Here is an 18,668-nt window from a genome sequence, read left to right as displayed (position 1 = left end):
GTCGTTATCTGCGACACCCTTCAGTCAATGTAATAGCATTAATACACTGAACCCATGGGTTTTCAGCAGGATGAAGCACAACTCCCAAATAAGATTGCCACTGAATGCGCAGACATTCACAAATTCAGCTGACTTCCATAATTTTTCTGATAAAACAATTAGCAACATTTAGAATTCAACAGATCAAACCTGAAGCACATTCATGCCGATACACTGAATGTCTGCTCTCAGGGAAAACACGCCACTACGGAGCTCTGCTCCACCAAGCTTTTCACCTTCCCATTTGTTGCCAGTTGATAAAACAGTGCTTGTACCTAAAACCAAAAGACCAGGGTACCAGTAAGGGGATTCTTAGTAAGAGTTCATTCATCTCTTCCTAGCAGGTGGAGGTCCTTCTCGCCATGAAGATGCAGGCTTACGAACAATATTATGTTGAGAAAAGCTGAAAAACTCAAACTAAGGAAATAGTTTCACAAGCACTTACCAACAGTATGTCTGTCACAACAGCCCAGTTTACAGATAAAAACAGTTCTCCAAGTGCAATAAAAATCTGGCAAAAAGAAGAAAGCAGTGACTATAAACACTACGTTGACATTCTTTATTGTGAAAATGAAGGCAGGCTTACTGACCATGCTTATCTATGTAAGAGTTGTTGTACATACCCATCTAATTATAAATTAAACATCCCTGTCTATGCTTACAAACACTAACTTTGTCTTAAAAGGGGGGAAAGGAACCAGAGAAGGTATGTCAGTTGCTTCATGTCACAAATCCTCAGCAGAAGAGCCAAAATAGGAAACATATACCACACTACCAAATAAACTGTAATGAACTGCTGAACCCAAGAAGAGGAAAGCAAGAACCTGTGAAGAGAAACATTCAACACAGGTTCAAAAAGTGCTCAAAGATCTCCCTTTGCTCACATTTCCAAATGAAACCAATAGAACACCTCTGTGCCAGTACAAATACTCTTTAAGGCTCCTTCAGAGAGATGACTTCCAAAATGAAATGGACTCCAGGAGACAGGCAGCCTCAAAGCCTTGGTGCCCCGTGGGAATTCCCTAATTCATCACAGATGGAGACCCAGACATCAGGAAATGGGGTAAAGTCCCCAACAGTTCTTACAGCTGTGGTCTTAGGAAAACATTAACCCTTTCAGCCAGCCGTGGACATAGATTTGAGCAGGCTGTACAGACTAATCAATACTTGAGGAAAGCACTAAAGCTATGCCGTTAAGCTGGAGCAGTTCTAGAAGGCAGAATCCATTTAGTGACACAGGCCACAGAGTTAGATGGCACTTAGGAAATAAAATCCATTATAACAACAGGTGCCCCCATCTTGTTCAGTAAGGTCTTGATCAAGATGCTGTGTCTGGTTGATGAAAATGCAGTCCTAAGAAAGGCACAGTGGCAAACCATCAGATTGTTCTCAGAGGGTAGCTTACATTCTCCTAACAAGAACCAGAGCTATTATCCATCTTCCTATGACACCCCTACCTCCTCTGTGTTTCCTGCCTGTACTGTTCACATGCTTTCTTCTCCAAACCAGTCTGGAGAAAAAGTTCCTTGAAGTACAGAGATATGAGTATAGACCTTTACCCAGACATCTTTTCCTTCAAAATGCTTTCTAGAGGTTTTCTAATTTGCAGCTGAATCTATTCCTCCATACATAATTACTTTTCTTTAAGTTTTATAACAAGTATCAGTAGTTTCACATAGTCCTTGTTTGACACAGTCTTAGCTCTTGGATTTATGTATCCCACTATCAAAGTCTTTCCACTGATACAACCTTGGCAGACCTTGCCCTTGCAAAAGACAGAATGCAATCATTCTTCTCCAATCCCGTGACTGTTGCAGTAACGGTCTATAGACTACAGAAACCATGCTGCATGCCAGTCTTATCTGGAAAGCAAGTGACACACCTTTTATCAGAGAACTTTGGGCCAAACACAAAATGAAACATGTTCATTAACGTGGGTAGCAATATCACACAGTTCAGCTTTTTGCCAAGCCACCTGGCAATAAGGACTACCAATGACAAATCTTGCAGCCACCAGAAAATATTAGCCTTTCATTGTCTTATTTCAAGCTAATACTTTCTGAACTCTCTTGGAAGATGCACATACATCAAGAACCTTCCTTTCTTTTTTTCCCCCTGATTCCATACAAAGGAATTTTAAATGTGCTATTGCTTAACTTAGAATTGCATCCTGTGAAGTGGTCAAAGCAGTACTCCCAGGCAAACGCAGAAGTGCATTTGAATCCTGCTGTACAGTGATAATGGCATGAATTTATGTAAATTCTGTCAGTTGTGCCATAGCTAGCAAGATATAGTGCAGGTTAAAGCAAAACAGGAATGAGACAAAGAACAAAGAGATTTATTTAAATCCTGGCTGATACTTTACATATAACAAGATGCAAATAGAATGGTTAGTGCAGAAGCTTCTGAAGACTGCCAAACTTTTCCTAGATACCATTAATGGCATATATAGCTACTTGCTTTTACATATCAAATTAGAGATCAGTCTGTCTCCCTTATAGGAATCTTGTGATGTTTAGTACTTTTAAAGTACTATTTCCAGTTTTCCTTTTTCTTCATGTTTTTTTCATGTTATTTAATCTCTACAAGCTCCTAAGAACAAGAGCATGTCATGCCTAGTGCAAGGAAGAAATCAAATTCATCTTTAGGAAACAATTTATGTGCTCAACCTAGAGTTCAAAGGAATAAGAATTAATGAAAAATTATCCATAATAAGAAAATGGGATATGCAGTGGCTAAGGCCTCATACTCCAGAGAATAAATATTTCATACATAATTGTGTTAACATTGAAGACACAATTTTGTTAGCTTTGCTTTTCTTTCCTAAGGTCTTGTGTGGATTGCAGTTGTAGGGTCGCCGAAAAATTTATCCCAGTTTTGGATAAATTGCAAATTTGCAAATCAAATTTGCAAAACATTCTACAGATTGTATCAAGGTATTCTGTCTAAAACCAATACAAATTTTGTACTTTCTCATGCAGAATAAATGCAATATGGTTGAATAGCTGTCATACTTAGCCATCCAACTGCAAAACAACCGCAATCAATAAAGAAGAGAAAGTTGTATGCGCTTTTCTTCCAAACAGGAGGAGATACCCTGAAAGTACTGTACTCGGTTAGGGAGAAGGGCTGGGGATGGCAGGAAAACACTACAGCAATGTTCTATTTAAAGTACATCGTTCTGTTCCTATCATCTCTCAATATTCCTCATACTGTCTCTTCTTTTAAACAATTATTGAAAAGGTTTCCATTAAATTTGTGCAATCATGTTTGTGGCATGCTCATTTTAATCTAAGCGTAGAAAAACTTTTCTAACCTAGAAAAGAGTGAAACTTTGTATTTTATAGATGGCACCTTCTCCATGATCCCCAACTTTTTTAACACAGCACTTAAAGTTGGTTTCCAAAGGATACAACCAGTACAATATCCCATATTTTAAGGGGATTTTGCTTTGTAGATGACTGTTTACATTCATACCTAAAACTAGTATGAAGAGAATTAGATTGTAATGAATGGCACTGCCAAACACACATTCTGCTTTTCAACAGTCACATGCCTCAACCAAAAATAGGGGAATCGGTATGGCTGGACCATCTGTGGCCAACAAGTTCTGTCTTTTCAAAAAGAACCACACCTTTTCTGGTGTATCAGAGTGTATCAGAGACAACAGCTGCAGAATGCCTCCTTCACACGCAAATCACAGGGCAAGACTGCGTCCTGATACAGCATTACCATCAAAGATAAGTCTGTTTAAGTTTCCACAACACCAAATATTGTCCAAGATTCCCAGTCACAGGGTTCAGTCATGACTTTCCAAAGCACCTGCTGCACCGCAGAGCATGCGTCTTTCGCCTTGTTTTGGAGACAGGAACAGTTTTAGACAGAGCCCCTCTGAGACAACAAAGACAGGTAATTTTTCTCTGTCTTTTCAAAGGTAGTCTTTGAAATCAAGAACTGGGTGTTCAGAAAGAGGAGAGAAATTTCATTACATTTCAGGTCACCTGCCCCAACAGAAATCTTGGAAGTCCAGCCATATTTCCATGTTAACCTGAGAATCTTGTGCGTTGAAACATTCCTTCCAGCTTTGGCCATAGCTAATTAAACCTGACTTGTTCCCTTTCATTACCCACTCAAGACAGTGGAAAGCACTATACAGAAACTACTGTAATTGCACACCAATGCACGTATGCTTTTTTGCTTCAGTAGCTTCTGCACTGGGAAGTGATGGAGACAGGTTTGCTAGTGTCAGTGTGCCTGAGTAGACAGTGACTGGAAAGCCAGTTTCCTGCTAGTGTCCTACACAAATGGAAGATTTGTTTCAGTGGGACCTTCAAATTAGATGCACCAGCTGGCACGCCACTCCAATTCTCACACCGGTATGACTAGTGTCAGATCTTGTTTAGAAAGCAAGGAGAGGCACGGCTGGTGCCAGAGAAAGCAGTAGTTAAGCAGCTGTAGTAGTAAAAGTGCTAGAAGAGTCGGGTGCTTAGATTACATACAATTTATTGCCACTGCACTTTGTTGACATTACATTTTGGAAGACCTGAATCAAGCACATCAAGCAAATGACAAAATGGCAAAGTCTCTGGTTAAAAGACCAACCGGTCTGCTCATGGGAAGAAACTTAAGGAACACAGTTATCCATATCCCAGTTCAGAATTTCTTCCCAGATAACACACTGCTTGGAAACAGAATGCTGTCTGCAAGAAGAGAAACATATAATCAAATTCCTTTTTATCAGTCCTAATAAAAGGTATACTTTGGTAATTCAAAACCAATATATTGATTCACAGGCTGGCAAATAAAACAATTCTCCACCTTTAACGCCAGAAAAAGAGCTCAAGAACATACTTAAAGTGGAACTATGTGTGAACCTGAGAAGCAGAAAAAGAAAACGGCTAATTCTTTTGGCACTCAGATCTCCACAATTGAATCTAAAAATAATCTTCAATTTCACATTTTGCTTTGTGTACACACACTCAGACATGCAAATCCATTTGTTTTTTCCTTTGGTGTAAAGGTATTTTTCCACAGGAATACAGATTCCTGAGGAATCAAAAGGAAAACCTCTTTGAATAAGTGTTATTCTTAGAAGCAAAAAAACTGCAAAAGTACCCTTCTGCAGAGAACTGTTGATTACTGTAATTAACTTTACTTGGATCCTCTTATTTATGTTAATCATGTTAATTGTCACTATGGAGTCACAGGAAAAAAGTCTGGAGTCTTTCCCTAGCTGTTACCAGATTATAGTTAAAATAAGGTTTACATTCACTTCCCTCTCACAGGGATTTTTTGGAATTATTCATCATTCCTAGTAAGTGTCTATTTTCCCCTTCACCGAGAACAGAATTTAAGCGATTTATACTTCAGTTTGCTTTGCCAAAAGCTTGACTTTGAAGATCAGCTAGTGATTTGGGGCTTTGAAGGTGACGGCTAAATTATTCTTAGCAAGAACTGTACATATTGTACAGTCATAAGTACACTAATCTTCAAGTATTCAGAGAGCAAAAATAAATAAGAATACTAAATGAGTCACATAGCATTAAAAATTAACATAAGGCTTCCTTTAACTACATTTTTGGATAAGGGGCACTCTAGCTTTACGCAGCTAACTACATAGGCTTACTATTCTCTTCTTCAGTGTGCGCAGGCTCTGGAGGTCCTGAGGCCCAATTTATAATGCTCTGCCTGCCTGCCCTTTTTACTGGACCAAGTAATGCACAAGGTGGCTCTCCCAGGACAGACCGCAGCTGCGGGCACTATTAGAGCAACATGCACAGTGCTTAGCTGGCAGGCCACCTTGTCACAATTCACTGAAATCTCTTAATGGTCTAGAAGATAACAGAGAATTCTGCAAAAGCCACCCCTCGCCTCCTCCTCCCCCTTCCTATTCTCCCCGGGATCCCAGCAGACATTCTGCTAATGATAGACAGATTGGCACTTACAAAAGTGGAAAGGATGTTTGTCTGGGCCACCATCAGAGCTATGTAGAGGCAGAGAGCAGAAATGAACATGCTTGTGGCACAGATCAGAGGATCAGCTTTATTGTTTATCTTCCTTAATCTTCTTGCAGCTTCTGCCCCAGCAGTGACGCCCAAGATTCCTGTCCCAACGGTGATGCCTCCAAATATTAGGCTGGTGACAAAGCAAAGCATTCAAGTGAGCATAGTAAGACCATACCGTGGGAAAATAAAATGGTGTTAGCTTATACCTTTAGTTTCAGAGGAATATTTAATGGGGGAACTTGAATTTTATTCCGCTTGATCTAACCCTCCCACTCCTTCTAAATGGATGTAATCCCAAGCCTCAGTTGAAGCTATGCCTCTGCAACTGAGGCTCTATCCTGTGGAGCAGGTACTTTCTCATTTACAGAGCAGGTGTTGTGCACCCGAGCTCAGGGAGGATTCTTCTCAGTATGACCTGGCTTGGACATCCAGTGATTTAGAGGAGATACAGTCATCTTGGTTACCCTGTGAACCAATCTACTCAGTCATCCCTAAAACACAGATGGAATAACTCTGTATCACAATCTGCTGCCTTGGAAGAGATCCTATCACGTGGAATTATATATATCTAAATTATAACCCTCTAGTTAACACACCTGAGATGAGTCACTTCTCTGACTATAGGAAACATCTACCACATCCCAGAAGAGTTCAAAGACTATTGAAGAGTTAAGTAGTGGGAGGTCCATGTAGTATTTTCTGAATGCAGAATTTCAAATGCCACTCAGATGTGTGTGTCTGCAAATGCTAATGTGTTCTCCAGGAATGACAAGTTCATGTTTTAAAAGTATGTGTTTGAATAGCTTAGAAGATTGAGCTTCCAAAGGGACTTCCATATATGCTTTTCTCCCTGTCCCATGTGAGATCCTAATGACAAAGCAAGTCTCTTACAACAAGACCAGTGGTGCCGCTGATTGTTTAATGCATCATAATTCTCCTGAGGCAAACGGGGACAGGAGCATTGTGTTCTGAGCCCAAGTGCTTCTAAATATTTCAGAATGCTACATGATAAGTTCTGTACATTTTCCTAAGCTTTCTCTGACTGCAAATCAAAGTAACCAGTTAGGATATGATCTATACCATTAAATTATGGTGCATCTACTTTTTAATTTCTTTCTGAATGATTAGGAAGAACTCAATAATTCTACAAGAAAAATGAAAAAGTACTGCTATACAAGATAACAAACTTTAAGCATATTTGTACTCTCCCTGTAAGTTCTTCAGGATTCTGATCCATCACTCACTCTAGCTTGATAGCGGCAATATAGATTGTCACTAGGCAGAATAACTATCTTAGAGATTTGTCTGGGAGAGGCAAGTTCCAAGGTGATATTTGTTGATTAAAGCACTCATGGAATTGTGCTTAGAAGATTCATGTGTTGTAAACTGCAGTTGAAATAAACCTACAGCTGGAAAAACAGGGAATAGCGAAAACTAAACAAAAGCACAGGAAAGTACAGAAACCTAGTCCTGGGGAAAGGCTCCTATGGGATCTTTTAGGGTCTGAGAATGCTCACTTATCCATCTGATCTGTTCAAAAGTGTCTGTAAAAAGACTTGACTAAAAACTTCATACTGCCTATTTATTGAAAGGATTGAGACTCAAGCCACCTGTGGTGCCATTTGAATTTGTGTTTCCAGGGAGTTTAAGTGACACAGCCCTGATCCTTAAACAAAGCCTGCAACTGCTGAACAGCCAGAGGGGGAAACGTCCTTAAAGTACCCCTGGGCAGGTCTGGGAATGTGCAGCTCAGTTCTTCCAGCACCATCAGCTACAGGTCTGACACAGTCATTTATATTATGTTTCTTTGCATCCCCATGGAATAACAGTCTAAAACTGGCCTTATGCTGCTTCTGGCACTAGCGTATGCCAAGGTTATTTTTAAAGCACCCTGTAAGAAGCAGTACATGAGGTTAAACTATCAGGTGCTCCATTTTACTTCCCTGAAGACCATGTCTGCTTTAGCAACACTACTGTGGAATAATAATTCAGAAGGTGGATTAGGAAACAAAACACAGGCTAACACCTTCATCCTAATAAAGGAAGTATTTAAACTGTATCTGTTAACAGATACAGCTGAACGGTTTAAACTGTTCAGCTTCCCTTCTCTGCCTATCCTAAGCCAAACTCCCGAGTTCACTCCCTTCCTCAGCATTATTCGCTATTAAGTAATGTGCCAATGGTGGCATCCATGGAAGGACAACTGCATTTCCCATTGAAGTTATTGTGGATGACTATTCAGTCCCTCTGGTTTACACTACAACTTAGAAACCACTTTTGAGTTGACTCGGTTATCCCATTGCAGAAAAGCAGAAGAACCCCATTACCAGAGGACACACTCAAGGTGTGATTATTGCTTTTCCCTTTAATTGTCTTTACCTGGAAAGACAATGTAGTAAGCAGCTAGTTCTTGGAAATCCATCACGAAGGCAGAGGCTGCAACCAGATTTGAGATACCTCCAGAACAAAGACAGGGACACTTGCATGGAGGCCACTGGCAGGGAGTCATTACATAGAAGAAAAGTGTCCCAGTGCTCACTGTTATTGAGGGTGGCCATGAATACTCAAGAGGAACAACGAATATATTTTTCTATTCTGGATAACACACTGTAAGGAAAAAAAAAATCTATTCCTAACTGAGAAAAAATGAGCTCTAAGAAGTTGTATTATGATTACTTACAATTCCTCTCCTGTTGTAAATTCCCCTTGCCCATCCAATATTTGATACTTATTCATGAATCTTTATCGGTCTGGACAGTCTCTGTAAGCGGAACGCTGCTGGCAGTTACTCACAAGACCAAATTGTCCTGTTTTGATGTAATGATATGATTCTAGATCAAATTTGCTTGCTTTATGCTGGGAGTCACAATGGCCTGGACAACACAGCAGTAGTTTTAAAATCAGACTAACAAGAAGGTAACAGGAAAGTTACCAAAACACAGGATCTAAACACACTTAAATTGATATTTAAGTAGCTTTGGGTGCACAGCCGATTGTCAACTGAAGTCTCCTTGCTAAAGCTGCTCCTTTCCCTGCAACGGTTCCCGTTAATGCTTCTTTCCACTTTACTTAAATAGGACTGGCAGCATCTTTCCAGTTAACTGCGTGATTATAAACAAACAAATAGGAGTGTCTCAGCATACCTGGAAGCAACTTAGTCTAACATTCACGCCCAATTGGCTTCACAAGAAGCGTTCACAGTCACATCCTACCTTCTGCCTTTGGAAACAAACTGTGACTTAACACTGTGCAGTGTTTCCAAGTGTGTTTCCACAGTCCTGCACACCTCACCTGTTAGATGAATTGCATGATTCACGGAGGCATGGTGGTACAATGCCCTGGACAACCTGAGCCCTGTAGAGAAACACCGGTACCCACATTCCTAGGGCTCCAGTAACAAAGGCCATGGCAGTCAGACCCAGAGAGGACCAGACAAAACTCCAACTGAAAGTCAAAAGAAAGAAATGAGAGATATTAGAAAGAATGGGGGGTGAGGAAAATGGGAAAAGCCTACCTGCAATACTCAGGATTTCAAGCAATAACAAAACAATTCATTCAGACATCTTTTAATCAATATGCACTCCCTTGAAGATATGAACTTTGATGATGCTTATCTATGAACTTCAACAGTGAAGTTCTAATTAGAGTAAGGAGTATGACCTACTGATTTCATATCAAATCCTAGTCCCAGTGTCTTGCAGATTTCATTGCCAACTTCTGCTAAAACAATTGCTGTGAAATTTTTTATAGCAGAATTAGAACAATAGAGAGTGGGGAAGAGTTTAATGGCTTAGTAGCCAAATGACAGTGTTCTTTGTGCACGTCTAAATGCCTCAGGATGGTTTTAAGTTGTCTGTGACCAGTATAAATGAGAGTAACGTTTGAGTCTTCCAAACTGTTAAGATGCAGCAGCTGAAGCACTCCTTAACTCTACCTGAATAAGCAAAAATAGACTCTCAGTTTGCACAGCGAGTTCTCAGACAAAAGGAGAAGCATTTTTAAAAACTGTCTAAATCTTGTCTCCCTTCCTGCCCTGTCCTAGGAGAAAATTAACTTTTTACTAGTCTCTTTCTAGTTAATAGTTTAGGAGAAAGTCCCCTTTGAGGTCAATAGGGAGGTATGAAATTTCACAACTAAATAAAAGTGCTGCAAATGACCATGCGATCGACCACCAGACTAGAGGTTTTGTTAAGATATGAACCTAATTCTTCACCTTCTAAAGATAAAGGGCTCTTGGACTTGATTAAAAGTGGAACCACCTGTTTTTTGGCAGTATGTTCTTATCCTTTGGAAATCAATCACCAAAGAAAATTAAAATCTATTTTTACACCATTGCTGGAGGTTGTAAGGAACATCTTTGTAGGAAAGCAACTTTGATGACAGTCTAGTTGTTGAAATGTCCGAAAGGTTCATTTTTGATTCAGGAAAGTTCATTTTTTGTTCACTTCAGACTGTACTGCCTACAAACCATGAACCAACAAAATCAGTCTCCAATGTACTTGCTGTTCTGGATGCAAACAGGACGCAAATCTAATTGTCAATTATAAAACACTGGATCCTCTAGAATAAGAACACTCCAAAGACAGTCAAGGTCCCAGGAAAGCAAAGCTTTAAACTAACAGCATTCAATTGGGACACCGGGAAGCAGCCTGCGACCACGGAAAGGGTGCCAGGAGGGAAAACCATGGCTTGATCTCACGCCCTCTGGGAACCGCTTTCATGGCCCCGCAAGCCTTGGGGCCCCGGGCTTTCCTAGCGGCCGCAGCCTCCCACGCACCTCCTCCGCTCAAATCCCAAACGGTGCGGAGCCGGCTCTAGCGCAGCTGCACAGCGGCACCTGCTGTTCTCCAACCACAGCCAACTCTTCCTCCCTGCCCGCGGCAAGGGCTTCCACGGACTGCAGGGGAACAGCCGCGAGAAACGTGCTGCAGTCAGTATTTTACTTCGTCCTGCAGTTCAGCTGGAGTTGACTTTAATTTTTGTGTGATTAAAAGGAAGAGGTGATCTGCCAGCCACAGGTTAGCAGGTGAAAACGCATGTACAATAACTGTATAAACTATATCAGGGTCCTATACGCTCTGACCTCTTGTACCAGAGGCACACCAGGCTCACAAATACCATATAAAGACTGCCTGAGACATGCTGATCCAACCTCCCTTAGGCACTAAGAATTGCAGATAAAGTTACACCTGCAAAATATGCACTTTTACCAGTCTAGCTTACTGTATGTATTAAAGCAAGAGGGAAGGGGAAGCTTAGTAAAAAGTAGAGTTGGATTTAAATAGGAGCATGCTGCCATCATAACTTTGTCTCCTTCCCCCTCCTCAAAATGGGAGGATAGCAGAAGCAAATAAATTCTTGATCTTTTGTGTAGCATTCCTGTAAAAGTGGAAGCAAAATTTTTATTAATGGTGTTTCAATCATCTTGTATACAGCACACAATACAAAGGAGCTGAGCGGGATTTGATGGTCATATTTCTAATATTGGAATGGTCATTCCTCAATGGATGGAACCTTTGTTGCTAAAATCACTTACTTCTTGGCAAGTGATATGACATCTTGACACCAAGTAGTCTTGGCAGTTCTGTGTACACCTGGTTTCTCAGCTGCTACTCGTATTGTGCCGGAGATGCTCAGTGCTCTGTGTGCTGCTGTCCTTCTCTGGGTCCTGTGAGGGACCAGTAGAATCAGAAGAACCAGTGCTACACCTCCCATGCAAGGAGTTACCTGTAGACACAAGGATACCTTTTTTCTTATGGTGAAAACTCCCCAGCAATTCAAATTCAGTGTTAGAATTACATATCGGAGAATTACAGATATGTTCAGAAATAGATGTGACTTGCTGTTTGTAGGTCATATTTGTAAAGAAGAAGAGTGACTTCGGTGATTTATGGTGACTTCGGAGGAAAGATAATAGATCCTCCTTGCCATCATACAGATACATGACTGCTCCTACTGATTTTGGAGAAAAACATGTGAAGAACGTACTGCAGTACTCTGTCCACAAATGCAAGAATCACTGTTGCAGTCATCAGTGTTATCTGAATAACATCAGACTGTTATTCCAGTAAACATTCTTCCCCAATCATTCTGTACTTGCTAGTTAATTTTATAGATAGGAGGCTCTGACAAAGTACTTCCAAAGCACTGGGTGTTCAGTATGGAGAGACATCATGATGACATGATCAGAACGGAAGAGGGTATTTTCTTGAAACCCTAAAATAGTAGAAGTTGTTCCCAACAGCATTTCAGAAAACAATCTCTCTGTATTTTCCTGAAGAAATATACTGGTGCTACCGGTATAATGACCATTTTACCTTGAGTTCCTCTGTTTGAGGAGGTCTTGGTGTACTCACAACCATTCCAAGCGTGTCCTCAGGTAAGAGGAACATCAGCACCCGCCCTGGCTGCTGTACAATTTCACCTATGCCTGCTTTCATTCTGCAAGAGCTAGGCATAAATCTTCCACTTGTCCAGCAGGAAGAATTCTCTTAAATATGAAGTTCATGACCAGTCAGACAGTAGAAAGTCTTTCCACTGATCACCTCTTTTAACACAATGTCCTGGTTTGAACCCCAGTGATGATTCTGATTTTACAGTGAATGGCTCAGCCCCATGAGTGACAGTGAATTACTCACCCTGAATGCCCAGCGCCAGTCACCTGTGGCATCTGCCATGCCAGCTGCTAGGACATAACCAAGACCACTGTAAGCAACAGAACGGAATGATCAGTAGGCACCAATGAGTTCTTGCTGGCTGAAATGATATGTCTTGGCAGGTAAGGAGAGCACAGAAAAGTATTTTGTCATAGTTTTCAAAATGGATAAACAGAAACAATGGTCATGGTCTATGCTAGTCTACTTGCCAGCCAGTATTAAAAAGAGAGTCTAACTTCCTCAGAGCAGACTTGAGATGGTGGCAATAATGTCCCAGATTCCCCTTGGAATACATATTCTGTAGAACACTGCAAACCCACATCAGACAGCCTATAAACAGCTTATTATTTACTCTTTTCTGTCCTAGCCACATGAATTAAGCCCTGCAGGAATTCCTTTAGTTTTAATCTGGGCTCAGCCTTGGCTGCCTGCTCTAATAAAGAGTATGCCTCCGAACCACTTAAAAAGCCCTTCTCCACCTCTTCTTCAGACACAATGTCAATTTAACTAAAAGAGGAAAGGGAAGTGCCAATTCTTCCTTGGGAGATGTTTAATGAAGGGTTCTTGAAAAATTTGTCAAGTAAACAAACATCTGAAAGCTTTTGTTTTCCAAAAACCAGAAATAAATTACCTACCCCCATGCACCTATTTCTTTTAGAATTTATTCAATATTTTATTCATAGCCTACCATTTTTCAGAGTTTAGATTGTCCCTAAAAATTGTTGGGGGAAAAAAGCAAATTTTTCTTCAAGGTAAATACAGAAATAAACCTAAACAGCTCTATTTAAACATGCTAAGCAAGTGAAAACTCCTTTTGCAAGAGCCACTGCAGATATATATCAAAATATGTCTAATCAAGGCTCGGGGTACATTGAAACACAGGCGTGGTCAGACAGAATTTTGAAAGGCGGGTCATTTACTAGCAAGAAAACCAACCTTCCCACTGGAATGAAGATATAGAAGATAGATAGCATTGTGGTCCTTTTTCCTTCCTCAAACAGGTCTGCAATGATGGTAGGTGCTATTGTGGAATAACTGGCCGTGCCAATGCCAACTAGTCCTCGTAAAAGGAAGAATATCCAGTAATACTGCAGGCAAAAGACATATTATAGTCCAAAAAAGGCCACGCAAGAAAGAAAGCTTGCTATCAAAGAGGTGCATTTTAGTGGATCAAATGTACCAGAGGAAATAAGAATTCAACTGCCTTTTGCATATGTCTGTATTCCCTCCACTCACACCTGCTTCCCTTGCATTCCACCGCTGTGCTTTCTACTTTCTGCACGGTAGTGATTTCTTAGAGTGACACCCAGAGGGAATCACAGGATAGGGTCGACAGACCACAAGCTTACCAAATAAGCTCCTACACTGTAAGGTCAAAATCAACAATCATTCGGGACAAAAATAAGATCCCATCAATTGTAGGAGTAATGTATGGGTTCTCCATTGGCTAGGCTGGACTCTACCATCCCATAAAGCCATTCAGCCACGCCACAAAGCCCATTTAGTGCAGGCTTGGGGAGCGAGCACTCACTGATAGCTTTTCCAAATGTGATCAGAGAAGGACTCTATCAACTCCTGCAAGACATATGCAGATTATTTTCATATTTTCATAGTACCCTCTAAAAAAAGCAACATACCAATTCACTGATGAATGAACTGCCTAATGTTACGCTAGACCAGAAGAAGATACCAGCTCCAAGGATGATCTTCCTATTGCAGCGGTCACCGAGGTATCCAAAGATGGGTGCAGCCAGCATGTAACACAAGATGAACACTGGAAATCCAAGAAGGAGCAAAGACAATATTGGTCAAATTATTTTTATCATATGTACTCCTCACCCCTCAGACAAATACAGGTTATTTTTAGGGCAGAGACTAAAGGCAGGCTGAGTTTGTAGAACTAGTAGGTAGATTGATATTTAGAAAAAGATAAATGCAGATTCAAAAAACCCGATACAAAAATAAAACGCATGAATTGCTCAAGTTCTGTTTTTCTTGAGAAATTCCTTCATCCTTTGTGATTCACATACTGTGGGATTTTTGAAGGACTCAACACCAGTCTTCCCTGAACCAAAGACCTTCAGTTTTGCATTATAGTCAGCCTGCCCACAAGTGGAAGTGAACGATACCACACATGAGTAGGAACTAGAAGAAAAAAGTAACTAGACTGTGTTTTAGGAACAGTCCACATAGATGCAAGGCAAAACAAACTATCTGAAGTTAAAAGATTTCCTTACCTGTTTGCAGTAGACCTGTACCCCCATCACTAAGCTTGAAGTATTTCTGTATATCTAACAGGATCCCTGCAACAGAGTCAGACGTTGAGTGACAGCCAAATACCCTGCTCATTCCTTGTAATTCTATTCATTTGTCAACTCAAGGATTTTTTTCAAGAACAGGGCTTGCAAGTACTGCAGCACATTTATGTTGCTAGTTTACACGTAAACCACTACTCTACCACAAGCACAGACACACAGAATTTAAAATTTTTATCACTATAAATAAAATTCATGATCTTCCACTATACAGCTCTTAGGAGAGTCAGCTTACCCACAATTTCAACCACAAGTGTTCTGCTTCTTTTGCACCATTAGTACCTAAGCGCAGTTCACAGTTCAAAGTTTAATGGACACAATGTGGAACAAAACAGTGGCAAAATATGCAGCCAGGAGATTGCTATCTTCATACAGATAATCCTAAAATTTTCTTAATGACCTTAAAATGTTAAGATGAGTTGAAATTCCTTCTGTGAAGAATAACTGTTAATATTTTCAGTATATACAGCATTCAAATTAGTGCATTTTTCAGGATGCAAATGGCTACAGTCTTCATTAGCCAATGGTGGCTAAATCTGCTCATAGCCAGAGAAATACTACTGTAATTCAGACCATGTAATTCTGTTCATATTTCCACGACAATTTTGCAGAGATCAGATGAGATATAGATAATTGTGGATTTACAAATTAACATTTTAAGTGGTGACAATGACAGACAAACGTCACCAAAAGTGACCGTTTCTATTTGTGATAAACGTCTGACAGAAATTTCATCTCAATTTCTAATCATTCAATAGATGTTGAAAAAGGTTAGATTAGGTTAGAGGAAGGTCTAGCCTAACAGCAGCACCAAAGGTTTTTTAGCTGTTTCTCCATGACTCTTGAACATATCCTGCATTTAGGGTTTTCCTAATGGTCTCAGAAATTTAAGCCAGTGACTTCATTCAAGCATTTTGCATCATTAAAACAAATCAATTGTATCTACTTTTTCTGATAACAATTATCAAGACACAGAAATACTATATTACAGGAACTTCAGTTTTGGACTAATAGAGTATTAAGAATAAATCACAGCTAACACAAGACTTGAACTGAACCACAACTTCATCTCAAACTAACTTTCACGCCGAGCACCATTAAAATGTTATCCCCTCCATGTAAGTGAAATAACTGGCCTGATCAGTTATTGGCAAATTACAAAGCATTGATCTGAACAGCTTGGAACAGGGTAACAGATCAGAGCGGGGAAAGTCTGAACGATCACCTTTTTTAACAAACTGAAGACTCAAATCCAGCAGACAATTAAGTGGAAGAGCTTGTTTTCTGTGTGAAGGTTGATGCAAACTCTGTCAAAGCCTGTAAGCAAAACTGCCCGGAAACCACAGCTTCATAACTGCCACCAGCTTACTTTTAACAAATACTCAAGCCTCTCCTATTCACTTTCCTCTTAACTTATATTTAACAATATGTTGATACCTATGGACAGCCAAACTCAAAAATTCTGATGCAAGAATTCTGCAATGCAGCCGAGTTCTAGCAGATGAACAGTATATTGCTGTGTACAAACTGCAATTTACAGACTTCCACCATGGCCCGAGAGGTCATAGAGTTAACTTAAAAGTGTTTTAGTCATATATCGTAATTAAAGTAGATGTTTGAATTCCTACATATCCCTGAAGGTACCTCACTCACAAGAAACTGAGCATGTTAACAAGCAGGCAAGCCTTCCTTCACAGGCCTTCTTGAAAATTTTAAGCTCTTAGCATATACAGGAGTTCAAAGCCTTAAATAAGCCAAATGATTGCTTGCACTTAATACTTCCAAGTGCATATCCTTCTAGCATCCCAGTTCTTGCTCGAAGGTATTTTCATCCTCTCCTGTCCCCTGCCCTTCTCCAGGGAAAGTTACTTGACAACGGAACTCATACATTGAAGTTTTTCACTAACAGTCTTGCAGTATCGTTCAGCATGCACTCCTACTTGTTTCCTTCTCTCTTACATGTGTGGTTAAGAAGTATTCAGAAGAAAAAAACGTAAACTCCTAAACCTACTAGCCTCTCAGTTTTTAAAGATACTGACCAAATGTCTTAAATTTCTGAATGGTCTAAATAGTAAAAATAATTAGTTTGTGTACTGTCACTAGATATTAATTTCAAATTTAACAATCCATCCTTTGTGGTTTTTCAAGGTTTTAAAACATTTATGATTTCCAGGCCACTCAGAAGTAAAATATAGCAAGCTCACAACAAATGTTTCCTCCTAATTTATAAATCAGATCCCTGGAAGCATGGTAGATGCTTAGGAGTGATGCTAAACAGAAGAATTTACACAGAGCACAGTTTACATAGGAGGAAAAAACATAGATTTCCCACCAGCTTACTAGAAGCAATGCTTGGCTGTTCATGGCTAGGTGAAAAAAAAATAAATTGAAAATCACATTTTGGAAGAAGGATGTTATTTATTAGAAAACAAGTTGTAAATTTGGTAGCTAATTCTTAAGGAAGGGAGTCTCCGTTCTCTTTACACAACCATGTTACACTCCTCATTGCAGATATCACACAATCTCCAGCAGTTCATGAGGAAGTTAAGCCTCCCCTAAACAAGCTTGCACAAAGATAACATAATTTCTGTACTTTTAATGGCGGGAATGGCATCACTATATTTCAGATAAAGGAATGTCATATCTAATCTACTAGATCCACAGAAGGCCTGGTAAGCTGCTGTATAGAATAAAGGGAAGCCTGTAGAATCGAGACACAAAAATGGACTTGTTGCTCTGTATGCTGAAGTCCGTTTATAAGAGACTTAGATTTAAAATATGAATCTTAAGTATTTAACAGATGTGATTTTTATAAGCATTCCATAAACCACAAATAACTAATACATCATTTATTGGTCTTTCAAGATTTATAATGGGAAGTTTCATTAAGAGTATGACCAACAGGCTAAAGCAGATAAGTGAGAAAGATTAAAAAGACATAAAGCATATCCTTACTTTAGAAAACATTTGTAATTACAGAGTAAGTAGAACTGCTGAGAACTTAAATTTCTTTTTCCTTAGAAGGAGAAAATAGGCTCTCACCTGGTACAATGAACCAATCCATGAAATTTATTAAATTGGCATAGCACAGCACAGCAGCTATCAGGTATTTGTTCTTTGCTGGAGCGGTCCTTGACACAGACACGAATGGACCTTGTCTCACATGTGCTGCAGTAGCTCCATAATTCTGCTCCTCAGGAGGCGGCTGGGACTGCAAACCTGTGTTTTCATGTGCACCAGGGTTTTGCATATTTCCCAGTGCAGAAAGTCACCGTAGATTATGAAGTGTTTCCTCGGTGCACCAAGCTGCAAGTCAATTTTGTGTTCGGGCTATGAGGAACTGCAATCACTACGGTCATTTCCGGCAATGAAGCTTAGCCGCTAAAAACTGAAATGAAATGTTCCTTGCCGCAGGAAGAACTTTACAAAGAAAGAAGCTGCAAAAGTGCTGAAGTGCTATACCTTGAAGACAAGGAAAAGCAATCATAAACAAAAGCAAAATAATCCATTGTGCATCCAAGAAATAAAAGTGCACAACTTTGCAATGATCTCACAGAAATTGCATAGGCAAAATTAATAATAATCTTCACTAAGGTCTCAGTGAGTTGCCAGAGATAAAAACAGCCTTTCTACAGAAGAGAGGGAAAGAAAAA

At 39.9% G+C, this 18,668-nt stretch overlaps 1 protein-coding gene across 2 annotated transcripts in view; it reads right to left on the bottom strand.

The window, feature by feature from the left end:
• LOC134518530 (protein spinster homolog 3-like) overlaps nucleotides 1-18,338 on the bottom strand; it is a 28,031-nt gene extending 9,693 nt beyond the window's left edge. Inside the window, exons 1-9 of one of the 2 annotated variants that reach the window (XM_063341418.1) lie at nucleotides 18,058-18,338; nucleotides 14,938-15,003; nucleotides 14,338-14,474; nucleotides 13,637-13,788; nucleotides 12,683-12,749; nucleotides 11,581-11,771; nucleotides 9,336-9,488; nucleotides 5,985-6,174; nucleotides 485-550 (exon numbers count right to left, since the gene is read on the bottom strand). In XM_063341418.1, coding sequence (XP_063197488.1) covers nucleotides 485-550; nucleotides 5,985-6,174; nucleotides 9,336-9,488; nucleotides 11,581-11,771; nucleotides 12,683-12,749; nucleotides 13,637-13,788; nucleotides 14,338-14,474; nucleotides 14,938-15,003; nucleotides 18,058-18,265 — 1,230 coding nt within the window. In that variant the 5' untranslated portion in view covers nucleotides 18,266-18,338. The remainder of the gene's footprint in view (nucleotides 1-484; nucleotides 551-5,984; nucleotides 6,175-9,335; nucleotides 9,489-11,580; nucleotides 11,772-12,682; nucleotides 12,750-13,636; nucleotides 13,789-14,337; nucleotides 14,475-14,937; nucleotides 15,004-18,057) is intronic. The other variant, XM_063341419.1, reaches the window with a different exon arrangement.
• Nucleotides 18,339-18,668: the final 330 nt, after the last annotated feature.

This window comes from Chroicocephalus ridibundus, chromosome 7, assembly GCF_963924245.1.
Source record: "Chroicocephalus ridibundus chromosome 7, bChrRid1.1, whole genome shotgun sequence".
In the NCBI taxonomy this organism is placed as follows: Eukaryota; Metazoa; Chordata; class Aves; order Charadriiformes; family Laridae; genus Chroicocephalus; species Chroicocephalus ridibundus.
This window is presented reverse-complemented; position numbering and strand designations above follow the sequence as displayed.